The following is a 25,706-nucleotide window of genomic DNA, read 5'->3' as shown; positions in this document are numbered from 1 at the left end:
GAAATGACTGAATAACAACACATACACACATATAATATATATTATATACACATGGGTATGTGTATGCATACATATATGCATATAGACATAGAGATATACTTCTTTTACGCCTAATAACACCTTAAAGTAAATTCTGCAGGTACCATTAGCCTTATTTTACAGAAATTGAGACTCCATCAATCAATCTACAAGTATTTACTATGTGCCAAACACTATGCCAAGCACTGAGATTACAAAAACACTCTCTGCCCTCAAGGAGTTTCCTTTCTAAGGAGAGAAGTAGAGAAGAGGTGGGGAAATAACACCTACCCTTGTAAGTATGAGTTGGACATGATTGAATGGCAATAATACATACCCACATATATATATGTGTGTATGTACATACACAAAACCATGCATGTATGTATGTATTACAAGGCCACTATGAGAGGGAAAGCACTAAGAGTCCGAGGATCAGGAAACACTTTATGTGGAAGTTGACACTTGGGCTGAGTCATGAAGGAAACCAGGGTCAGGAGCAGTAAAGAGGAAAAGCATTCCAGGCTTGAGATACAGCCAGTGCAAAGGCACAGAATGGATGATGGAGGATTGGAACAGCACGTGGGCCCAGAATCAAAGGACAGAACAGTTTATTGTCAGGGTAAAAAGGAACTAGATTATGAATAGTTTTTTGTATTTTTTAATTTTCAGTTCCAAATTCTTCCCCTCCCTCTACCCATTATACATTTGAAGTCATACAAAACATATTTCCCCATTAGCCATGCCGTTAAAAAAAAAACCCCATGAAGTTTAAAATGCCAAATAGCGAAATTTAGTGGACTTGCCCTTGATCACACAGCTTTTAAATGTGGAAAGCAGGAACTTAAGGCAGATCTTTCTGACTCCAGGTGTAGCACACACTTTATATCCGCCTCATCGAAGACTAGGTTGTGCGTTAAAAAAACAGACTGGAAAAGAGACATGAAATGCCCCAGCTCCTCCTCCAACCTGATACATCCCACCTTGATGCCCATTCAGAAAACACATTGCACCACTCTATTCCTCTGGTGGTCTTACTTTCTCCCCTTTTCTTCCCACTTATGAAATGTATCACAATCCTCTTTATATAAAATCAACAAGACACATGTCTAGAACCTAAAAGTTTATAAACTCCGTGAGGGCAGGGATCATTCTTAACTAAAATCTCCATCTCCAGCAGCCTTAAAGCCCTTCAAAACCTGGCCCAGGCTGACTAAACGAGACTCTCCTACTGATGTCCAGCCAAACTAGCCCTTCCTCTCCATCTCCCACCTCCACGCCTTTTCACTGGTTTTCCCCAGGCTTGGAAGGCGCTCCCTCTTCTCCTTGACCTCGTCACAGCCCACGATTCCTCCAACCCCGCTTCCTAAACTACCTTGTATTTATTCTCTGTGTGTAATGGGCACACGTACACACACAAAAATAGGTATACATGCACAGCGCACATTCATGCATACGCATACACACATATATATTCCGGTCCACATGCGTGCCTCAGGCCACACCCACACCTAGTGGGCAGCACCACGCGGGTCTACATGCAAGTACCAGGTTCCGCCCCCCTCCCCCCCCACACACACTCTGGTTCACGTGCAGGCCCCAGGCCCCAGGCTCCACCCCCAGCCCGGGCTCCCGCCAGGAAGCGCACTCCCGTAGTCGTGGGGGGAAAGCTACCTTAGTAACACACCCGGAAGTGGATGGGCGGGCCCTCCGGGGCGCATCCGATGGACGCGGACGCCGCCCAATGGACAGTGCCGGCGGCGGGGGGCGGGCGCTGGCCGGACGCCCTGGTAACGGCCGCATGGTAACGGCGAGAACCCGGGGCTCGCCGCTCGCCCGCCGCCGTCCCCGCCTCGCTCGCCTTCAGCCCGGCTCGCACGCCCGCACCCACTCCCGCACCCCCGCCCGCCCGCAGCCGTTGCGGCCCCGCCGACCCCGCTCTTGGCGTCAAGATGAAGATCGAGGAGGTGAAGAGCACCACGAAGACGCAGCGCATCGCCTCGCACAGCCACGTGAAGGGGCTGGGGCTGGACGAGAGCGGCCTGGCCAAGCAGGCGGCCTCCGGGCTGGTGGGGCAGGAGAACGCCCGCGAGGTAGGGGCTGAGGGGGGCCTGCGCCCTGCCTGCCGCCGCTTCGTGCGCCGGCCGTCCGCGCGTTTCGGGGGGCGGGCGCCGCGAGGGCCCGTGTACCCATCCTACAGACTGGGAAAGCAGAGGCTGGAGAGGGGAAGGGGGCCGCGGCACCTATAGCTCGCATTTCTGTAGCGCCTTGGGGTTTGCAAATCGCTTTACAAACCTTATCTCGTTTGAGCCACACCAACCCCCGGGGGGGGATAAATTGGGGCTGTTATTGTCCCCATTTTACAGTTGAGGAAACTGAGGCAGGCAGGAGTGAAGTGACTTGCCCTGGCTCATTTAGCTAGCCCAGTCTGAGGCAGGATTTGAATCCAGATCTTCCGTATTCTTGGCCCAGAGCTCTTTCCACCGCACTACCAGCTGACTACAGTAGCCTTAACATACTGATTAATAAACACGTTTTAGATACGTTAACGGTAATAATAACAGGTAACACTTATGGAGGCCTTACTAAGTGTCAGGCACTGTGCTGAGCTCAGGAATGATAATAATAGCTAGCATTTATACAGTGATTGCTGTGTGTCAGGCACTGTGCTGAATACTTTATAATTAATATCTCATTTGTTTTTCCAGACAATCCTAACTCATTAAATTACCCTAACATATTGGATAATCAACACAATTTAAATATGCTGAATAGGTTTGAGCGATGAATTGTAATTTTTACAACTCACATCGATCTTTAAAAAAGTATTGTAGGTAAATGGAACACAACCCTTCATTTTCCAGATGAGAAAACTGGGCATCAGAGAGAACTTGCCCGAATCCAGGCCCAAACCTCAGGACTTCTGATTTCAGTGGCACCTTCCCAACCCCTTATTACTGTCAGCGAAGGAAAGCTGTGGACATCAAACAGAGCTTTAGTCACCTATCAGCAGTTACATTGATTTGTCAGTATGGCATGGCTTGGTTAACCAAATATGCAAAGTACTACAGGGTGCTTGGATATTCCTCCGTGGACTGCTCAGTTAAAGATAAAATCGTCCCACACCCTTGAATATTGGACTTCATCCCTGTTTCCTCATCTGTTAAATGGGGGACCTCCCTCGTAGGGTTCTCAAGCTAAATGAGAATATAAAATCTAGGGCTGAGATAAGTGAATTTCTTCCATTTGCATCCTGTGCCTGTCACCGTGCCTGCCTTGGAGTAGATGCTTTAATAAATGTTTCCTGAGTTGAAAGGAAGTATGTGGCTTCTAACCATAAAAATGCTGTAAACTGTCATTATTGTTTATCATACTTAGCCCTGTGCTTCAGCTGAGCTATGATTTCATCCATACAGACACTCCTTGTACAAGTAGTCTCCATGAGTTATTATGCCTCTCCCCCTCTCCCAGTTTCATCACCTGCTTCCTTCTGATAATGAGACTTTCTGAACTGAGCCTTTGGAGTACCCTCTTTTTTCTTTGGAGCCCCTCTGTCACTGGGTGTGTTGTGTAAGTCCGTTGATGCTTGGGTAGGACAGAGTGTGGGCGCTGCCTCAGTCAAGCTGAGACCTGTTAAGGACCTTAGCTTGGAAAGGCCAAGGTCTCCCATTGCATCCTGGGTCATCTCCAGTTGTCCTGATCCATATCTGGCCGCTGGACCTGGAGAGCTCTGGAGGACAAAGTGAGGCTGGTGACCTTGCACAGCCCTGCCTCACTGAAATCCAATTCACTTGCACGTCAGGGCATCACCTTCTTGATGTTGTGGTCCTCTTCAAGAGCGAAGGACAACAGCAGCAGCAAGGACAGGGCAGTGAGGCACAGTGGGAGAAGGGCTGGATTCGGGACTGGGGGACTAAGTGTTGATTCCCGCTGTGGCCAGTGACTGTCTTTGTGACCCCATCAGCAAATCCCCTGCCTTCTCTGGGCCCGTCAGAAAATGAGGTGACCGCACGATCCCCTCTTCAAGCCTCTCAAGCCGAGGGCCCTGTGAGCTGCCAGGTCTTGGGTTCCATTAGCGTGGCTTCCGGATCCCTGGATGGTCTTGGTGTCCCAGTGAGGAGTGTCTCATGGGGAAGACTTAACAGTAGTCAAGGTCCTGCGGTAGCTTCATGTTATCTGTCAGAGTGAACATCAGTTATCGCCTTGTTGAAATTCGACACTAGTTAAGATTACTGCATAATAGATTGCCTGATAGAATTACTGTGCATCTCATCTCCTTGAGCTACAGCCTGAGCTTCTTGTGAAATGTTTTAATATTGATGTTATTGTTTCTTTTCCTTTGGTGGTGTCTAGGCATGTGGTGTAATAGTAGAATTAATCAAAAGCAAGAAAATGGCCGGGAGAGCTGTTTTGTTGGCAGGACCTCCTGGAACTGGCAAGGTATCTTTTTTCTCATTTCTCTAATCTATCCAGAGAGTGGTCTCAATGTCTAAGCCAAACTGAACTCATGTCTTAACTATGCTTTGTTTCCCCAGGTTGGTTGGGTTTCTTTAAAAGGACCAATGTGAAGTAATATAGTTGGGTATCTAACATTCAGACTCTCCTGGCATACTTCCAGGGAAGAGGGATTGAGGTCCTTGGAGGAGGTTCATTGTCTGAAACTTGTCTTCTATATCTTATTCCTTCTCCAGCAGAAAAATTCTTTTTGGTCTGTGGCTTCTGAGAACTTATTTAAAAGTAAATTCCCATGTAAAGGGTAAGAGATCAATTCAACAAGTACTGATTGAGAAGCGTCTGTATGCTTGGCTCTGGGAGCTCCACTAGTTTGTAACATAGGCCCTTCCAGTAAGGACCTTAAATCCTAGGAAGAGAAGTAACACATATGAAGACGGAGCAGTTTTTTCAGATAGCGCATAATTATTAACTTTATAACATTGACCATAGAATGGAATTGAGTTCAGAAGAGGGTGAGATTTATGAGGGCGTTAGGTCTGTCGTCTGAAATCCACCAAACATTAGATATTGCTTATCAAAAAATGGAAAATGGAGGCTTTGGATACTCTGCAGTAAGAATACAGCAGCTCTGGGAATCCCTGCAGATTCAGCTCCAAGGGCTCCAGTAACTGACCAGCAGGCAGTCTCGTAATATCCCCAAAGGAAATGTTCTTGTCTTGTATATAGTCTGGTGTTTGACCTCAGTGAATATTGACTACATCTTTGCAAACCTCACAGTTTCTGATACGAGACTTGTTGAATGAGTATTCAATCTTATTTGGGCTCCTCTCCTCTCAAAATCAATGAGACTAGTCGTTTGGAAGGCAGCCCTTCCATAGGGCTCTGTTGCTGCTGGGGTTTGCCCAGTAAAACCATGGGCTCTACCCATGTCCTACCTGCGTTCACACCCCCCATTGCATCCTCATTTGTCTCCTGCTTTCAGTCTCTCCTGTCCACAGAACTACCAAATAAATATTTCTAAAGCATGGATCTGACAACATCACTCCCCCACCCAAAGATCTTCGGTGACTTCTTATTGTTTCTAGAGTTTCTGTCTTTAATTGCGTAGCAGTCTTTAATTCAGCTCTCACGTAGGTGTTTCAGCTCATTCCTGTCACCTCCCATTCTTCGTGTTGGGTTCTCCTGTGGCTCTTACCTAGGAACGGCAGTCCGTTGGCTGTGTCTGTCACTTTGCACCTGGGGTCCCTCAGGCCTAAAATGTACTTTTCCCTCATCTCCACCTCTTCAAAACTCTAGCTTCCTTCGAGGTACAGCTCAGGAACCCCAGGTTCCCACTCCTTCATCAAGCCTTTCCTGATTCTTTCTTGATCCTGAAATTGAATTTGCAATTCTATCTATTACATTTGTATGCAAGTATCACTCTAGAAGAATGTAAGCCTCTTGAGGGCAAGGGCTTTTTCATTTTTAGCTTTGTATCTTCAATGTCTTATATATAGTAGGAGTTTAATAAATATTTGTGGAATTGAATCAGACGTTCCTTTAAAATTTTTTCCTTCCTGGCCCCTTTACTTGGTAAGGTAGAATCTTAGCTTTAAAATCACTTAGCTATTTTAATTCGTTCAGTGCTGACCAAACATTATTTTTTCCTCAGATAATTTCTAAAGGATGCAGGAGTTTTTTCCCCCCTGTATTTGAAAAAAATAATTTTTTTAATGTATCAAAAGCATACAGTATTAATGTTTTCTATAGCAGTTAGACCATGATCTCACTTTTTAGATGTGAGGGGAAACTGATGATTCTACTCCTTCTCTTTTGGTGATTAAAGATGCTTCTGAGTTATAGATTGTGAAGTCATTAGGAATATATCCTGTGAACTTACCGAATGATACGAAAACAAGAAGGTAGAACTTTACTTAAAATTTTAAATTTTTTGTTTTTGGCATTTGTAGACAGCCCTAGCCCTGGCTATTGCTCAAGAGTTGGGTAGTAAGGTCCCCTTCTGTCCCATGGTGGGAAGTGAAGTCTACTCTACAGAAATTAAGAAGACAGAAGTTCTGATGGAAAACTTCAGAAGGGCAATTGGTGAGTGTCAAAAATGAATAGTAAAGTTGTTCATTCTCTTATCAATGGAGGGAAATCTGATTGGTGGAATTCAGCTTTTCAAATTCGGATCTGTTGAATTGTGACTATGGTTTTCTTATTTAACTCTGTCTGTAGGCAGAGAACCTTGGTTTGAATTCTGTGTGACTTTGAGCAAGTGTGACATCCCTCCAGTTCTGTTTTCTCATTCGTAAAAAAAAAAAGGGGGGGGCTGGGCTAGATGCCACCTAAGCTCTGAAGCATCTCTGATTCTAGGATCTGCTACCTCTACTTTTATCACTGATTGTAATTTTACTGTAATTAAAGTGCTTTAAAAATACATTTCCAAAGAAATCACAGCAAAATGTAGTTGGCAGGATAAATGTACTTCACTTAACAGAATAGATGAATTCAGGTAGAGTTATTTGTTATATAAATTTTTATAAAATGAATCATATTTTAGAGACTATATTGTAAGTTTTCTTTTTTTCAGCGAAGTATTTTTTAATTAAGCTATCTTTCCCACTACCCCTCTCCCTCTCCCTGGTGCAAATTGAGCAATTTATTTTTTTTTTTAATTCCTGAAAAATTAAGCCTTCAGTGCAGAGCTGCATAGTCTGGCAAAAACAATCTAGGACATTAGCCATGTTTCTCTGAATTTTTAACTTCATCGTCCGTTAGGAGATGGCTAGAACGGGGCAGCTAGATGGCAGAGGGGATAGAGTCTCGGGCCTGGAGTCAGGAAGACCTGAGTTTAGATCTGGCCTCAGGTACTTATTAGCTGCCGTAACCATTTGCCTTGTTTCCTCATCTGTAAAATGAGCTGAAGAAGGAAATAGCAAACTCCTCCATTGTCTTCACCAAGAAAACCCCAAATGGGGTCATGAAGAGTCAGATGCAACTGAACAACAAATGTATTTCACTTTCATTCTTTTGGACTGCTGTTTTATCTTTCAAAGTTATTTTTTTTCTAATATTATTATAGAAATTGTTCTCCAAATTCTCATTTCTCTACATGAAACCATAAAGATCTTCCCATTTTCTTCCAAAACTGTCTTTCATCATTTTTTATAGTATGGGATATTCCATTTCATTCATGTATTATCATTTATTTAGCTATTTCCCAACAGGAGAACACCCCCTTAGTTTTTATTTTGGGGCTGCCAGGAAAAGAGCTGCTACAAATATTTTTGTATATATAGATCCTTTACCTCTTCTCTTTGATTTCTTTGATAAAGCGAACTAGTAGTACTGTAGTTGAGTCAAAGAATATGTACAGTTAGTGACTTTTTACGTATGGTCCCAAATTGCTGTCCAGAGCAGTTGGACCAATTCACATCTCCTCCAGCAGTGTATCCATGTGCCTGTTTTCCGATAACCTCTCCAACATTTGCCCTTTTCCTCTTTTTGTCATCTTTGCCAGACTGATAGATTTGAGGAGGAACCCCAAAATTGCTTTAATTTGCATTTCTCTTAATTATTAGTTATTTAAAAATTTTTTTCATGTGGTTGTTGATAACTTGGATTTGTTCCTTTGAAAACTGCTGGTTCATATCTTTTGGTCATTTTTCTTTTGGGGGACTGCTTGATAATTTTATAAATCAATCCCATGTAAAAAATTTGAGAATATTGTCATAATGTCTCCTGGTTCCTGGTCAGGGTCTTAAAGACTTTAGGGAAAATATTTACTTTCTAGAGGTTTTGGAGTTTAAGGACCTGCCTTTATCCATGAAGCATCCTAGGTGAACTCCAGGGCTTTATTCATCATGTATGTTTGCACACTGTGCAGGGACAATGAATGTCTTTTCTCTTAGCTCATCTATTAGTCAATCCACAAGCCTTTATTAGGAACCTACAATATGCCAGGCCCTGTGCTGCTCTAGGTGGCAGGGATACAAATACTTGTCCTACCAGAAGACTGAGGTATGTATCAGGAATTGGGGGCTTGGTTAGGGAGCTTGGGTCTAAGGCTAGGTCCTAGAGATTGTGGTTGGAACCATGAAGTTAGTGGATGTCACCATCTTTTCAGTAGAAGTGGTGATATTGGTTTGATAGTGCAGATGGCAAGATGTGACTCTGTGCAGCCCCTCTAAGGCAACCCCTCTCTACACCCATGCTTCTTAAACTTCTTAAACTGTGGTTCACGCTGAAAGGGTTGCAAGTGGAAAACGTTATAAGAAGCCCTGCTCTAGACTTAGCTCCCAAACTAAATGAATTGATTTCCTGGGCCTTACGGGAGAAGTAGGGGTTGGATTGGGTTGAGTTGGGCGGGGGAGGGGTCACTGTTTTTGGTGGGTCGAGGCAGGCATTGACAGTGTTGGCATCTACCCATCTGCCCTGTCAATGCCTGACTCGCCCCACCAAAAACACTGACCCCCCCCCCAACTCAACCCAATCCAACCCCTACTGTTTGGTTTCCTCTTTACAAGGAATGGATTTCCTTGTTTTTAGCCAGCCTTTTGGGAAGCAGTCTTTTTCAAGGTTATGGCCAGCATAGGGACTTAATTGTGGTTATTAGAATATAAATAGCTTTAGAAAGTCTTTGTGAGAGAAAAACCAATAGAGTCTCCCACAGATCTCTTTGAACCTGAGGATCTTTTTGGTCAAAGACTGAGTACCTTCTTAATAGCCGATGGTCTGGAGCCCAGATTTTGATTCTTTTCATCCTGTTATCACTGTGTCTGGTCTCCCTTTACGTTATGTCATAAACCAATTGTTGATCATGTTAATTGTGATGATTGCTGCTTTAGTTCTAACAAGTGTATACCCATTCCTTGGACTTGATTTAATTTTACCTAGAACAAAGTTTAATTTACAAGTGGTACCTCACCAAATGTTGAAAATCTTCCTGTTTTTATGTGAACCTTGCTGACAGCTGATAAAGTCTTGTCAAAACTTGCTTTTTTAATAAGATAACTTAATTGCCTTTATTTCTGAAAACATTCACAATAGATTTCTCTGGCTTCCATTTTGCGGCTTGCCATAGCTCTTTTCTTGGTCTGTGCCGTTGCAGCAAGGTGAGAAAAAAGTCTTAATCCTGCTGCTGTGCAAAAGAGCGAAGGCCATTGAATGTCATCAAAGAGGGCTTCCGTCTTGGGCAGCCTTTGAATTCCCCCTAAATGGGCGGGGGAGGGGAAGAGCATGGTACCTGAACCGAAAGAAAGAGCGAGGAGTCGGGGCTGTTTCCTTGATGTGATGAAGGTCCCTGTCAGGGATTTGGAAACTTGAACCTGCAGATGAAACGTGTCTCATCTGCATTGTCATTTTCAGAGACAGCAACAATTCGCCTCCTTTGTAGCTACTGGCCGGCCACATTCCCTGCATGTCAGCACAGCCACTTCTAAACAAATACAGGCGCTAGTGAAAGATGGGAATTCTTCATCTCCATTTGGAGGAATTTCATGTCATATTCACCTCACACAAAATATTGTTAGGCATTCCATCTAGAGGATTTATTTCTTTTGATATAAAATATTTCATTTTTTAAATGTATTCAAAGCCCTGTTTCAAGTGCTATTCAGATTCCTTTTCATCTTGCTCTCATCCCTGTCTTTTGGAAAGTTTGCAGTTGGCTTAGTGTTCATGAACCCTATGATGTTTTGTAGGGGCACAAATGAAGCTTTTCTTGTCTTTTACCATTATTTTAAATCCTTAATTTAATTTGAGTTGATGAAGACTTATAAGATTCAGTAATGAAAGGAACCTTAAAGATCATCTAGCCCAGCTCCCTTCATTTTACAGATTAAGAAACTGAGGTCCAGGGAAGTTAAATGACATATCTGGGATCCCACAGCTTGTGAGGGAACAGAGCTAACATTCCAAAGCCAGCCGTTCTGCCTCCAGACTCAGGGCTCTTTGCATGCACTCTGCTGCCTCCTTTAGAACCTGCCCCTCACATGATTTAGAACTAGAAGGGACCTTGAATGCAATGAGTCCAATGCCTTCAATTGACACATGGGGAAACTGAGGCTCCGAGATGGGAGATGACTTGCCCACAGGTCCATTGGTGGTACGTGAGCCCAGGGTTTGCTGGTTCTCACACCATTTTTCTTTTAGAGTTCTCTTAGTTCGTCAAAGAAGAAAGCAGGGTGGTCTCCAAGGGTGGATACTTTTTACTTTTAAAAATGTAGAAGATTTTGAAGGTTTAGTGCAATGGAGGGCAGTCAGGATAGGGATAGTTTGTGGTTAGGATATTGAAACTGATCCTGGTTTTTAAGAAAGCTCTCTCGAACACATTGTCTTCTTTGGTCATTCCAGCAGTTGATTGTGAAAGGGAAGGGAGAAATGGAAATCCTCATTTGGCAGATGAGGAAACAGAAGCTGGATGGTCCATTCAGGGTCACAGTTCATTTGTTATGGGGTCAGGCCTTTGGATTCTTACGCCGTTGCTGTCATCTGGATCCGGCGGCTACTTTCCCTCTAGAGTCTGCTAGTTTCTGGTTTAAGCTGGCAGCTTTGGGAGGCCTGTGGCCTGGGATAGAAAAACGCCAGGGCTGATGATAATTTTCTGCCTGTCCTCCATTCCGTCTGGGAGGGATTGCCACTTAACCAAAACTGCTCTCTACAAAGTAACCACTGATCTCTTAATTGCCAAATCTGATGGTCTTTGCTCAGTCCTTATTCTTCTCTACCTGTTTGGGGGTGGGGGGGAATGGAGCGTGAAGGAAGGGGGAGCAAGAATTTGTTAAGCATCTACTATGTGCCAAGGCACTGTGCTAAACGCTTTACAGATACTTTCTTATTCGATCCTCCCAACAGCCCTGGGAGGTGGGTGCTGTGATTACACCCATTTTTATAGTTGAGGAAACTGAAGCTGGCAGAGGTTACGTGACTTGCCCAGGGTCATGCAGCTAGTAAGTGTCTAGAAGCCAAATGTGAACTTCCTGGGTCTTCCTGACTCCAGCCCTAGCCCCCTCCATTGTGTCACCCAGCTGTTTCATTTGATGCTGGTGACCAGGTCTCTCCCTACCTGGGTTATTGTGACGTTGCTCCCTGACCTGTCTGACAGCTCTTTTGATAGCTTCTCATCTGTTTATGCCCTTTAACTGCGGGTGTTCCCCAAAGTTCTGTCCTCTTGGATCCTGTTTTCTTCTTGGTAACCTCTTGAGCTCTCCTGGTTTTAACTATAATCTATGCAGATGACTCTAACCCAGCCATTCCCTGGAGCTCAGACCTTCACAACTAAAGGATTTCATGTTGGATATTTCACACTGGATGTGCTGGAACACTTGAACTTAGTGGGTCCACCCCACACACCTCTGCTGCAGCCCTCCTTTCTTCCAGACTTAATATTTCTGCCAAAGTCAGCCCCACCCCTGGCCCCAGGGTTCCCCGCTCACCTTCTCTATTCCTCCACAGATCCAGCCCACTTCCCATAGCTTTCTGTGTCCACCTTCACAAGCCCTCTCTTCTCTGGCCCCTGTCTTTTTCACTATCCTCTCTCCAAGCTTCATTAACTCTCTCTGGGATTATTGTGCCCGGCTCCTGAGTGATCTCCCAGCCTCAAGCCTCTGTTCACTCGAGTCCAGCCTACACATTGCTGCCAAAATAATTTTCCTGAAACTCGTATTTGGCTATATGACTTCCATGCTCAGTAAGCTCCTGTGCCTCTAGGATAAAATAGAATCTCTTTTTTTTAGCTTTTAAATCTCTACCCAACCTGGTCCTAATCTGTCTTTCCAGCCTCCAAGGTCACTGTTGTCCCTCCTTCCCTCCCTTTGTGATCTGGCCAAGCTGATCTCTCTGGCCTGCTGCAGGACACTCTCCCTTGTTTCTGGGCCTTTGCCTTGGTCGTCCCACAGGCCTGCAGTGCCCCTTCTCCTTACCTCCACCACAGAGAGTCCCCTTTTCCTTTAAAGCAGAGCTCAGGCACCATCTTCTGCAGGAATGCTCGTCCTGGTTTCCCTCAGCCACTAGTTCTCCACCTCCCAAATTACCTTGCATTAAGTGCTTTGGATGTATTTGTATTTAACTCATTTTGTATTTATGCTGTATGTCTTTTTATACTTATTTGTCTTCTCTTCCATTAGAAGGCAGACTCCTTTGGAGTGGGACTTATTTCATTCCATCATATGTGTATCTGCAGGGTTTGGCGCGTAGTAGAAGCTTCTTAAATATTTGTTGATTTATTGATTGACAGGAAGAGGAATGAGGGGTGTACTGACAGGTACAGGCATGGGGTGGAAGGAGAGGCAGGGTCACTGGCAGAATCATAATGAATGAGGGCAGAGAAGCAGGAAAGGTCAGTGATAAGAAATGACCTCTAGGTCAGGCTTGGTTTATTTCTTCAGCTAGATTCCATCAGATTTCCCATAAATTTAGAAGCTTTGGCGTTTTTTAAGGGGTGTATTTCCAGACATTATGGGCCTGACAACGTTTCCCTCTTCACCTTCAAATTCTTGGTGTTCATACCAGGTGTTCTGACTTAGAATCGCATTGCGTTGGTATTTCTAGACCCTCTAAAAATAGGTTTAATACAGTAGCTGTTAAGTTATCTTTGGCATGGCGTCTCTTGTTGAAAGCCTTCCGTATTTACTCACCTAGACTTCAGGCATCACTGCATACAGGCAGTTCAGGGACTCCTGTCATTTGTTTCATGTTTAAGAGAGCTTTCTGTCTCTCCAGTCTGTCGCTTTTGTTGTAAAAACCGTATGCTTAAGTACCAGGCCAGCAGGGGGAGACATTTCTGAGTTGTTTTATCCAAAGGAAAAAAACAGGGGTTTGATCCAGAAAATTATTTAGATTTTTTTTTTAATGTAGAGAATAAAATTAAATTTTAGAGCTCAGCACTTAAGTATTGGAAAGGCTGATTATGGATGAAGCATGAAGCATGTCTCCATAGCTGACTTTTGTTACATGGAAGAGCAGGTGTGATGGATTGTCCTGGAGGCCAGAGGAAGGTATTCCCTGCATCGTGTGACAGTGCACATGTTAATCTCTGGCTCTGACTCCCATTTCTAAAAATACCTACTGTGGGTTTTGGAGGGGAGCAGAGGGAGGGAGGAAGATGCAGAGAGGAGAAGGGGGCGGGGAAAGAGAGAGAAGGTTGGGGAGAGTATATTATGTATGTTGGGACAGTCTTCCTCTGGTCTCTGGTGAAGTGTTGTGACCCCACCTTTTTACTCCCCACTTGCAGAGACCTCACCAACCTAGATTTCCATATTTTTGTGTAGGTTTCTGATCTAGAGGTGTCCAAGTGAAGTATTCAATAAAACAAGTAATTTTCTATCTCAAACTGTTGGTGTTTACCATCTCCTAAAAAGGTTATGTGTTTTCCCAAAAGGAAGGGAGGGAGGTAACTTTAAAACTGACCTAGAGGCAGCTAGGTGGCGCAATGGATAGACCACCTGCCCCGGAGTCAGGGGGACCAGAGTTCAAATCCTGTCTCAGATACTTGACACTTACTAGCTGTATCACCCTGGGCAAGTCACTTAACCCCATTGCCTCACCAGAAAGCAAAACAAACAAACAAACAAACAAAAAACTAACCTAGAGAGCCACAGCTGTTGACTTCCCTTTGTTTTCTTGGAAAACGTTTTTTATACTTTGAAGTTAATTGTAGAGACACTATTTAATTTCTATGAGAGTTAATCAGCTATAAGGAAATTTCTACTTCAGGGTAGATGTACCTTCTTTTTTCACAGTTATAGCTTTCTGGTTCAGACTAGAGATAGAGGGGTGGATGTTGTGGGCTTTTTGTTGTTTTCTTCTATTTCTTTTATTGAGATTCTGAAAATGTAACTTTCAGTTTAGATCAAGCGCAGCTCCAAAATAGGAAATTGGAACAATAGGAATAATACTTACATGTTAAGGAGCTGTGGTTTGTCTTAGACTGGCCAAGAGTCTCAGAGGGGTTCGATGCCTTGCTTGAGATCTCATAGCCACTAAGCATCAGAAGCTAAATTAGAACCTATGTCTTCCTGATTCCAAGCTTCCAGGGGTGAAGAAATGTGTAGATTTGTGTGTACATTCCTACCATCTGGATGTCATCATGTTCAGGACTTTCTAATGGTTACAAGAGGTGTGTGTGTGGGGGGTTAACTAAGACATGAAGTGTCTCACTGTGCCCATCTCTCCTGTCTTACAGGTCTGAGGATAAAGGAGACCAAGGAAGTTTACGAAGGTGAAGTCACTGAGTTAACTCCATGTGAGACTGAAAACCCCATGGGTGGATATGGCAAAACCATCAGCCATGTTATCATAGGACTTAAAACAGCAAAAGGAACCAAACAGTTGAAAGTGAGTAAATTTTGGCCAGCTCTGTTCTCTAGTGCTGTGTGCAGGCTTTTGTGTGATCCTTTTTTGATGTTATTGAATTAATTTCAGTTATAAAAGGTTAGAGCTGGAAGGAGCAAATGGTCTGTATGACCCTCAGTTGATAGTTGAAGAAATGCTGGGCTGTAGATCATAGAGCCAGGGAATGTTGGAACTGGAACTGGAGGCTGGATTCTGACTGGCCAGGTCTTTTTTTTTCTCATATGCTTTGCTGATTAAGAGAGCTCAGTGTGGTTTGTGTTTCTGTCCATAGTCCTTTAAGTGGGTGAAGTGCCTTTGCTAAGGAGCAGGAAGGACAGGTGTCTGGCCACAGCTTGGCGACCCTCCTAAGGAAGAAGGGAGAGGGGGCAGGCACACATGAAATCCCTCCCAGTACAAGGAGGAGGAGAAGGCTCGAGGATGCACAGCTTCCCCTTGCCAGGCGCTTGCCAACTCTGTGACCTGGAGCTTCCCTCATTTGCCTGCTCTGTAAATGAGTTTCCTCATCTGCAAAATGAAGGGGTTGAGCTTGAGGCACTTTAAGGCACAGAGCTTTGGTGACTCTGGATGTCTTGGTCCCTGGTTTATAGAAACCAACTAAGGTCATTGATGGGAATAGCCATTTTTCTTTCTCTTAAATCATCCCCATCGGAAGCTTTCTCATATCTACCACTCCTCTCTAGTGTGCCTGTGTTAATGAGATTTATAGCGGAGTCTTCCATTTCTTTAGTAATTACCAGGTCTGTAGTTCATTTGGAAATTAAACAACAAAAAATACTACATACAAAAATGGAAAACAATTTGCAGCCCATATTAGAGCCTAAATGGAGTGGTGTATACAGCTAAGATTTCAGCTGTACTTTGTCACTGGGAGAAGAGCCTTTGCTTTTGGAAAAAGTTCCCTGATTTAAGTCTCCAAAATTGTCCTTCATTTTTCCATGTCAAATTGGCATGCTCGCTTAGTAGATATCCAGTCACAGCTCCCATGCCTAGAGAACCTCATCTTTACAAAGTGCCGCGCACATAGTTCAGGCAATCCTGCCGTTCCCTATAGCCGCCAGAGCAGACCTCATGTCACTGAAAAATGAGGAGAATGAGTCGTTTTTACTGGTTTCTAACCCCACATCTACAGTGGTTGTCCATGGCCTTCTGCCAGGGTGGGCTACATATTGGGTGTCCGGCTATTTGACTGATATTGAAGTTACACACACACACATGACTTAGCAAAGAGAAACCGTTCTTGAAGTTTAATAGTCAGTCTGCAAGCATTTACTGACCACCTGCCTTATGCCAGGCAGTATGGTGAGGCCTGGGGTCAAAAACAAAAGATGAAGTGGCCCTGCTCCTAAAGAGCAGAGGAGCAGAGATGAGAGATCCCCGAGAGGGAGGGCACTAGCAGTGGGTGTATTGGGAAAGGCTTCATGTAGAAGGAGTGCTTCAGCTGAATCTTAAAGGAAGTAAGGAGTCCTGCCGTATGGGGAGTGCCAGTTGCGAGAAAGCAAAGCTTGTTTGATTGGACTGGAGAGTAGAGGACAAGTAATGAATAAGGAGGCTGGAAAGGGCCCGCAAAGCCATGTGGTCAGTTTTTAGTCAATTTTAAATCCATTTTCTGAAAACTTGCTGTGTTGTCCATGACATTTGAAATTTGTGTTGAGACATTAAGACCTTTGAGAAATCTTCTGCTGCAACATCAAGAAATTCACTGATCCCAGGAGAAGATTTAATCTGGGTGTCAGCAGCCATTTCAGCCCCTGCCTAAAGATCTGCAGTGAAGGCAAAGCCTTCATCTGCTGAGGCAGCCTGCAAGGTTGTCCTGAAAGTCAGGCTTGAGTTTGTCTTCCTGCAGCTTCTAGGCTCTGAAACCGAACAGAGTGTCTGATCCCTCATGCATATTCCAGCTCTTTCAGTGCTTGTCCTGAGACTTCCAGTTCCTTCAGCTGATCCTTGGGCAGCCTGGACTCGGAGCTCTTCTCCATTCTGATCGCCTTCCTCCAGATCAGAGCTGCTTAGCCCTTTGGGTGGTCCAGCAGAGCCAGGCATGGCTCTCAGGATCCTGTTTCAAAATGAGGAAAGTGCGAAATTTCAGCTTGAAGTCAGTGAATATAAAAGTGTCATTTTTTTTTCCCGTCTAAATTCATAGTCCCTCTGAAATCCCTCAAGCTCAGATTTTTTTTTTTTGCATTTTATGAGGCCATTGGGGTTAAGTGACTTGCGCAGGGTCACACAGCTATTAAGTGTCAAGTGTCTGGGTTTGGATTTGAACTCAGGTCCTTCTGACTCCAAGGCCAGAGCTGTATCCACTGCGCCACCCAGCTGCCCCTAGATTTTTTCTAATGCAGTTCTCCAGATGTGTTCTGATCAGAGGAAAGTGCGGAGGGACTGTCACTGACTCCTAGGAGCTGTGCCTCTTTGAAGATGTCCAGAGGGAGAGCTAGGTGGTGTAGAGGATAGAGCACCAGCCCTGGAGTTAGAAGGACCTGAGTTCAAATGCAGCCTCAGACACATAACGCTCACTAGCTGTGTAACTTTGGGCAAGTCACTTAAACCCAATTGCCTTGCAAAAAAAGAAAGAAAGAAGGTGTAATTCTGGATCTCATTAGCTTTTTGAATTGCAGCATCAGATTTCTGACCCATATTGAGCTTGCTATCTGTCATCTAAAGACCCCCAGATCTTTTTCAGATAAACTGCTGTCAAACCATACTCCTGCACTGAACAGGGGAAGTTGATTCTTTGAATCAAAGTGTAACACTTTACATTTATCATTAATGAGAGTGAAGAGGTTGGAAGGCTTCCTGCTTCTCAAGTTACTTTAAACTTTAAGAAAATAACTAAGGAGAAAAAAAGTGGATATACTATAATATTGGGGAAAGAGCCCTGGTAATCAGGATCCATGATAGTTAGTCTTAACTGCCACTTTTTTCCCCTCATGACCTTGGGCCAAGTCCATCTTTTCTCTTTGTGCCTCAGTTTACTTCTCTGTCCAGTGAAGAGATGGACTTAATATTCTTTAATATCCCTTCAAGCTCTAATAGTCTTTGGCCTGTTTAGTGAGTCACATTTAATCAACTCCTGTCCTAAGCAGTTTGTCATTGTTGAACAAGATCTGAAAGGTATTTCAGTCTTCTAAAGAAAGTCTGTCCTTAAGAAGCCTTCACTGACTCCCAGAATGGCCAGGTACAAGAGAGTGGAGAGGTGGGAAGGAAGGCTTGGGCCTTACTGTGACCTCTGCTTGTCCCACAGCTGCCATGCCCTCTTGCTGGGTGACCACCATGCCAATTAGGAGGAAGAGAGAGAGAGAGAGAGAGAGAGAGAGAGAGAGAGAGAGAGAGTGTGGTGTGTGTGTGTGTGTGTGTGTGTGTGTACACTGCAGACAGAATTTGTACAGGACAACTGCCTTGCGAGATTTTCGTCAGGGTAGCTTTTGATTGTATAACAGGTGGCTTTTACATCACAGCCTTTCAAAGAGAGGTAACTTCTTAACAGGTCCCAAAGTAAGCCTTGATTATCTACCAACTTTTAAATCATCCTCTCAATAATTTTAACTTGTCTTAAATCCAAAGTAAGATAAGTGTTTTGTTCTAATGGCACATCTGTATCCAGCTCTATAATTAGCTCTCCAAAATGTAAATGACTTTCTACTCTAATAAAAAAGTTCTTTAGTTCCTGAATTTCTGGTTCTGTACCATAGTTTTTTAATGCTTTATCCTGACTCTTGATTTCAGCTGGACCCCAGCATCTTTGAAAGTTTGCAGAAAGAGCGAGTGGAGGCTGGAGATGTGATATACATAGAAGCAAACAGTGGTGCAGTGAAGGTAACCATTGGAGAGGGTCCTGACTTGTGCCTGGAGAGCAGTGACACCCCAGCACCCCTTTTCTCTTTCATTAAAACTTGTTCGTTTGTTTGCCGTAGGCGGCTATAGGAGTAGGGGTTGAGGTTTTTTTCCCCTTGAGAAAGAAAAGGTTTCCTGCTCTTGTTTTCGAGTCAAGACTAGGTAGTGGAAATGATACTGGATGTAAAATCAGGACCCAGGTTAAAATCCTAACTCCTTTCCTTTATTATCTTTGCAACATTGGGTAAGTCACTTAATGTCTGAGCCTCAGTTTACTCTCCATTTGTAAGATGAAGAAGTTGGCCAGCAGTATCTTTGATGTTGCTTCCCTTCTAACAATAAATCATAGCTCTGACCTGATGAAATGCCTGCCGTGCTGATATCAGGTGGGCAAGAAAACTGCCCGTGGCTGTCCTGCTGGCACCTACAAGTGGAATAAAAGTTGTTTTCCTTCTCTGTAGTCCTTTGACCTCAGCAGGATCAAAACATCTCTTTAAAAATAAAAAAATAAGGTGTAAAACATATTTAGAGGAGAGTTGAGGGTGGGAAACTGAAACAACTTTAGTCATTCTAGAATTGAAATGTGCAGTGCATTTAATCTTCTTTTTATCTCTTTGGTATTTTCTTCCCAAGATATATGCATGAGGAAGGGAATACTGCATTAGTTGGCATTCTTTTCCTATCTGATTTTAAATGTACTGTACAGTGTTACTTGCTGTTTAATGGATGAGCATAATACTTCGTATCATACAATAAATCACCCACCTACAAAAGAGTCTGAACAGCTCCCTCAGTCTCCAGTTAATCTGCTGGATTTGTCCTTTATCAGGCATTGCATACAGTTAAAAGAAAAGGAGGGGGAAAAGATTCGAAGTAGAGAAAATATCAGGTGTTTTTCAACAGGGTTTTTGAGCCTGGTGATCAGTAGATAGGGTGCTTCTCTTGCCAACTGGGGAGTAGGGCATATTCTGAGTTGTCAACCAAAGCTTGTCAGAACTGTAATTGTGAACCAAGACCTTTATCTCTGTCAGCTGTGTGTCATTCAGGGACTTGGCAGTGAAACTCACCAGATACTTCTGTTCTCCTCCATCTTTCTTTTCTGCAGAGGCAAGGCAGGTGTGATACCTACGCTACTGAATTCGACCTTGAAGCTGAAGAGTATGTTCCCTTGCCAAAGGGCGATGTGCACAAAAAAAAGGAAATTATTCAGGACGTGACCCTCCATGACTTGGATGTTGCCAATGCTAGGCCCCAGGTACTGACCTGATGCTTCCATAACCTTAGCAAGACATTAGGGTCTGGAAATGGATTGTCATCTCATCACAGTTTCTTGGAAAAGAACCGGGACCTTTTCTGTCTGCGATGTGTTCAGCAATTAACGTTGCCAGTAGCCAGGGGGAATTCTTTTGTTCTTACTCAAATGCTGTAGTAACAAATGATTTTTTTACTAGCTTGAGGTAGAAGAACCGTGCATTTCCAAACTAGCCAGTGTCTTTTCTGTACTCTCTTTAGATGTGCTGCTGTCTCTGGAGATCATATGATTCTTTACAGTTCTGCTCCTTATCAATAGTATTCCCACGCAGATTCTCTGTGTACTGTAATTTCCTGTCTCCTGAAGGTGCAGTATGTCACTCTAGTAGATGGAATTCATGTTTCAGATAAGGAGATGAACTTAGAATTTCTAAGGTTCCTTTTCAAATCCATAGTTCTTTGTTTTTTTAATTTTATTTTTAGGCAGTTGGGGTTAAGTGACTTGCCCAGGGTCACACAGCTAGTAAGTGTCAAGTGTTTGGTCTGAGGCCAGATTTGAACTCAGGTCCTCCTGACCCTAGGACCAGCGCTCTATCCACTGTACCATCTAGCTGCCCCTAAATCCATAGTTCTTTAGCTTTGTGCATACTGCTTGAGATTATATCTGTATTAAGCTCTTTAACTTGGAATTTGATTTTAGTGTGTGTTGTCTCTAAACCTTTCAGCTGAAGCCTAAGTAACTTCTAACGATCATGAGAGCAGTGGCGTCCGGCACTGTCTCCTTTGAAGCTTCACAGACTTTCCTCTCAGTCACACTGGGAAGTGGAGAACCCAAGTATCATCCTGATTTTCCTCATGAGAAGAATGTAGTTTGGAGAAATTGAAGGCATGTGCCCAGGGCACACAGCTGGCACTAAGTGGCCGAGCTGGATTTCTCCCTGCTAACCCCCTGTTTGTCCCTGAAGGCCACATCTTGACCCACAGTGGTGGCACTCTTCGAGATCCCTGTATAGTCTAAAAATGAGTTTGCTCTAGTGGAGAGAATGCCGGACCAAGAGTTGGGGTTCTAGCTCCTGGCTCACTATGTGAGGCTCCCTTTCAAGGCCTCACATTCCTTTGTCAAGTAAGGTCCCTGCTAGCTCCAGGCGCATTTCCATCCTCTATTATGCTTACCACAGTTTGGGTACCCCCCTGCAAAATCAGCTTCCCCTTCAGAATTCATCGTGCTGCCTTTTGTTTGCCAAGGTATGGTAATGCACCTGGTTGGGAGGCAGAGGGATAGAGTTAGTGGTTGTAAATGTGCTCCTCCTACTTAGACTTAGTGGCCAGTGACCATGATGGAGAAGGTATAAAGGAGCTTCGAGCAAGGCTATTCAGGTGCAGGCTCATGCTGGAGGACGCAGAACCACGGTCAGCTGCTCATTTCTGTCTGCCTTTGTCATTCTGTGCAGGGCGGGCAGGACATCCTTTCCATGATGGGCCAGTTAATGAAGCCAAAGAAGACCGAAATCACAGGTACGAAAGCCGGGGGTCTCTATCTTCTTGGCTTTACCTACTTTTCATTCCCCTTTTAAGGCCATAATGGAAACTGGGGAGAGGGGGAGATTTTCTTGAACTTTTTTTTTAAAGGCAGTTGGGGTTAAGTGACTTGTTCAGGATTAGTTAGTAAGTAAGTTAAGTGTTTGGTCTGAGGCCGGATTTGAACTCAGGCCCTCGTGACTTGAGGGCCGGTGCTCTATCAACTGCGCCGCCTAGCTGCCCCATTCTTGAACGTTTTAAAAGATGTCTGTAAGAATTAGAGTTCAAGCCAGACAGGGTCTCAGTGCTTTTAGTGTGGTTCCCTCAAATCCCGCTTTGCCTTTCACTGTTGAGGGTCTGGTTTTGTGCAGAAATCTGTGAGCTCAATAAGCACCTTTTCTCCCTCTGCCAGAAGGCAGCACGATGCAGTGGACAGTGAGCCAGCCTCACATAAGGAAGACCCGAGCTCCAGTCTTGCTTCTCGTATACTAGCTGTGTGACCATGGGCAAATCACTGAACTCTCAGTGCCCGGGTACAAGTACAGATGGCTTGTTGTACACTGGGCCGGGCGTTCAACCCCTCCAGCCTCAGGTGCTTTAGCTGTACAGTGTGAGCAGGGGCCAGTCTGCACGTGCCTCCTGTGTGCTCCAGAAATGGGGGTGACATGGGGTTTTCTTCCATCTCCTAGACAAGCTTCGAGGGGAAATTAACAAGGTGGTCAACAAGTACATTGACCAAGGCATAGCGGAGTTGGTCCCTGGCGTGCTGTTTGTCGATGAGGTGCACATGTTGGACATTGAATGCTTCACCTATCTGCACCGCGCTTTGGAGTCTTCCATCGCCCCCATCGTCATCTTCGCTTCCAACCGGGGCAACTGTGTCATCAGGTATGACGCCCTTCCCAGGCTGAAAGCATTGTTTCTATGGAAGGGGCAAGCGTTATGTGGGAGGGACGTTTTGTCTCAGGCATGAATGCAAGGCATGACATTTATAACCATAAGATTTTTTTTTTAAAGAAACATACCAGAACCTCTTCCTTTCAGAGCCTTCTCTCCCTACTTCCCCCTTCCCCTGAAAAAAAAAATCTCTTTGCTTTACAGTTATCTTATTTTGGACCAAAAATGGGATTCCCCAGCTCAGTTCCTCCACTTTATTCACCAGACTTGGCTCCAAATAACTCTTGGCTTTATCCAAAAAACAAACGCCCTCACAAGGAATGAAGCTTTGCTCCCAGTGAGGAGATTCAAAAGGATGTGTTGGCTCTGAAGACAGTTCCTTAGATGGGATTCCCATAATACTCTGAGAATTGGCAGCATCTTTGAAGTTAGTGTGTAGCCTCCCGAAGGGACACTTTTTGAGGGAGGAAAATACACATTTGAAGGTGTAAGGTCTGATGTTCCTTCAAAATAAGAAACCAGCCGTGTTACTTTATAGTCAGCCTGCAGGTCCTTGTGGTAGTTGTCACGACAGGACCGGACTCACAACAAGTGTTAGATTGGAGCGTTTCCTCCAAAACTGGTGTATTGTGGACAGACAGCAGCCTTTGCTGGCTCCAGGAAGAGAAGCAGCTTCTTGCCAGCTTGGCATTAGGAGAGGACCCACATAAAGCATGCCTTCCAGCTTTGCAGCATTTGGAAACCTGGGAGATTATCCTTGTAGCCTAGTGACTGCGCTCCCTCGCTCTCTTTTTCTTCCTCCCTCACTCTGCTCTCTCTCTTATCTTTCCCTCCCTCCTTCCCTCTCTTTCCCTCCTTCCAGCTCCCCTCTCTCTTTCCCTCTCTTTTTCTCTCTTCCTGTTTCTCTACACACACACACACTCACTGCATAGTACCTAGTGTGCTGTCAATATCTACTGTGTGTGATGTAGCACTGTCCAGTTTGTACGTACATTTCGCAGGATGAATGCAGAGTGCCATCTGCTGGAGAATATGATGGATGACGCTTTCAAAAGCTTGTTACTGCTTTATTTAGAATCTCCTTTCACCACTGTGTTCAGACCTTGCTGATTCCAAGTCCTATATATGGGTGTCTGGCTCTGATTACTTGGATTGGAGTGTCTCTATTAGGATTGGTTGTATCCTACCTGGGAAGGAAAGCCCTGGGGGTCTTGATGTCTCACTCTGCCTTGTCCATAGTATGTAAAACATTGGTGTCAAGCCCTGCAGGTTTTGTATTGAGGAATGTTGAGACTGCTATGGGCCTTGGTCTAGATGAATCCTGTAATATTAACACCTGAAAGAGTCTTCAAGATGTCTAGATTAAGCCCTTCATTTTATAAAGGAGAGAACTGAAGCCAGAGAAGTGACTGACCCACCCACAGTCATATGATGAATCAGTGGAAGAATCTAGAACTGATTCTGGCAGACCTTTAGAGATGCCAAGGAAAAAGCGACAGACCCATGCTGGAGAAGGTCATTAGCCAGTAGGGATTGACTTTGACAGTGTAGATGAATAGGGTTGGGTATCATGAGAAGCACAGTGATTCGTTATATATCGTCCACAGCATTGACTTTTCCCAAGGTATTCATTGCTGATCTTCCGCTGCCAGCTCTCAGAGGTTAGGAGGACATCTGTCGGGTGGCCAGGGCAGCAGTTGGTACTTCTTGGGAAGACTGGGGAGAGCACTGAGGATCTGCCATCACAGATTCTAACTCCAGTATTCCTCCTAGAGAATGCCATACCTGCAGAAGAGGTCTTAGAGGACTTTAGGTCATTCTAACCAACCTCTTTATTTTACAAATAGAGAAATAGGCTCAGAAAAGTTTTGTACAAGGACACAGGGTCCTTTCCCCATTGAGTGGGGTGAGTGAGACTGGCCTGCAGCCAGAAGACTATCATACTGTATGTCTGGAGGACGGTCCAGGTCTCGGGAGCTGGGGCTCACTGTTGGCACCCAGGCCTTGTCCTCAGTGCTTATTACCACCCACTGATGAGGACATCTCCGTATAGCTAGTTATGCACCAAGGGCAGACATAGATAGGGAGGACCCCAGAGCTGGGAGGTGACCACATGCTATGAGACTCAGACTGCATAGGAAAGCCTCCGCAACTTCCAGCCCCCCTCGGGAGTCGGGGGCCACCAGGGATGGCAGCAGCCAGAGAGAAGCCGTGCCAGGAGCTCACTGTCCAGTCTGGAGCCAGCCCAGAGATCCAGGTGTCAACCCAAAAGTCTCTGCGGAGACTAGAAAATAAAGCAGGATATTGTGGAAAGAACACTGGCACCTCAGATGCCTGGCTTCAAGTCAGTTCTCATCCTGTCGCTGCTACCAGTCTGGATTACCTGGGGCGAGTCAGTTAACATCACACGGGGCCACACCTGCCCCACAAATGAACTCTCCTGTATAAAGCACTTTGTAAGCATTTAAAGCATTGTGTAAATGTGAGCTATTTGCAGAGCTTTAATTTCCTTATCTGTAAAATGAAATGTTTTACTACTTAAAGTTCCTTCTGCCTCTAATATTAAAGATTTTGTGTTTCTGGTTTCCCACTAACGTAGACACTCCAAGAATCCATTCAGCAGTGTTTTCTGGTCTCGCAACAGACAGTTATGGTAATTTGACCCAAAGTTGTGGGTTGCAGTTTGTCATAAGAGCTTTAAACAAGGGCCAGCAACTAGGATGGCTTAAATTTAGCTTTGGCCTCTAAGAGAAATCTGGGTAGGTAGCTGGCACAGTGGATAGGTCTGGAGTCAGGAAGACTCATCTTCCTGAGTTCACCTGTGACCTCAGACTCTTACCAGCTGTGTGATTCTGGGCAGGTCACTTAACCGTGTTTGCTTCAGTTTCCTCATCTGTAAACTGAGCTGGAGAAGGAAATGGCAAACCACTCCGGTATCTTTGCCATGAAAACCCCAAATGGGGTCACAAAGAGTCAGATACGATTGAACAGCAGCAACAGAAATGTATCTAGATGACTCGGAAGAAACATGCCAGTGATGTCTCCCTATTATTAGTATTATCTGGAGGGACACCGTTTTCTTGCACCTCGTGTTACTAGAGGAAAAATTAGCTCAGACTTAAAATTCATACTCCAGTTAATGGCTGTCCTTCATGAAGGACATTAAGTATCAGTGGACCTTATTGTTTTAATTGATGAATAACAGCTGACATACTTAAGGATGGGAGAAGAAACCATTTAGTAAATTTTGAACCCACTAATTTTTTTCCCAGCTGGCATCAGAACAGTGAAACATTTTAGATACTATATTCTATTCTCTAGTCATGAGCAAAATTTGAAATCATGTCATTTTAAGCAGAACGTTAAGGCATCAACCTGTCTTGAATTTCATGTGTCAAGGCGAC

At 44.4% G+C, this 25,706-nt stretch overlaps 1 protein-coding gene across 1 annotated transcript in view; it reads left to right on the top strand.

Annotated features, from left to right (window-relative positions):
- Positions 1-1,777: 1,777 nt before the first annotated feature.
- The window catches only part of RUVBL1 (RuvB like AAA ATPase 1), a 31,351-nt gene continuing 7,422 nt past the window's right edge, over positions 1,778-25,706 (top strand). The window contains exons 1-8 of the mRNA XM_020981193.2: positions 1,778-2,111; positions 4,372-4,458; positions 6,423-6,555; positions 14,639-14,790; positions 18,529-18,618; positions 19,742-19,891; positions 21,339-21,402; positions 22,095-22,293. Coding sequence (XP_020836852.1) covers positions 1,971-2,111; positions 4,372-4,458; positions 6,423-6,555; positions 14,639-14,790; positions 18,529-18,618; positions 19,742-19,891; positions 21,339-21,402; positions 22,095-22,293 — 1,016 coding nt within the window. The 5' untranslated portion in view covers positions 1,778-1,970. The remainder of the gene's footprint in view (positions 2,112-4,371; positions 4,459-6,422; positions 6,556-14,638; positions 14,791-18,528; positions 18,619-19,741; positions 19,892-21,338; positions 21,403-22,094; positions 22,294-25,706) is intronic.

The sequence above is a fragment of the Phascolarctos cinereus genome, unplaced genomic scaffold, assembly GCF_003287225.1.
Source record: "Phascolarctos cinereus isolate Bilbo 61053 unplaced genomic scaffold, phaCin_HiC Scaffold_4;HRSCAF=312, whole genome shotgun sequence".
Lineage (NCBI taxonomy): Eukaryota > Metazoa > Chordata > Mammalia > Diprotodontia > Phascolarctidae > Phascolarctos > Phascolarctos cinereus.
The sequence above is the reverse complement of the archived record's forward strand: the minus strand, read 5'-3'. Positions and strand labels throughout refer to the sequence as shown.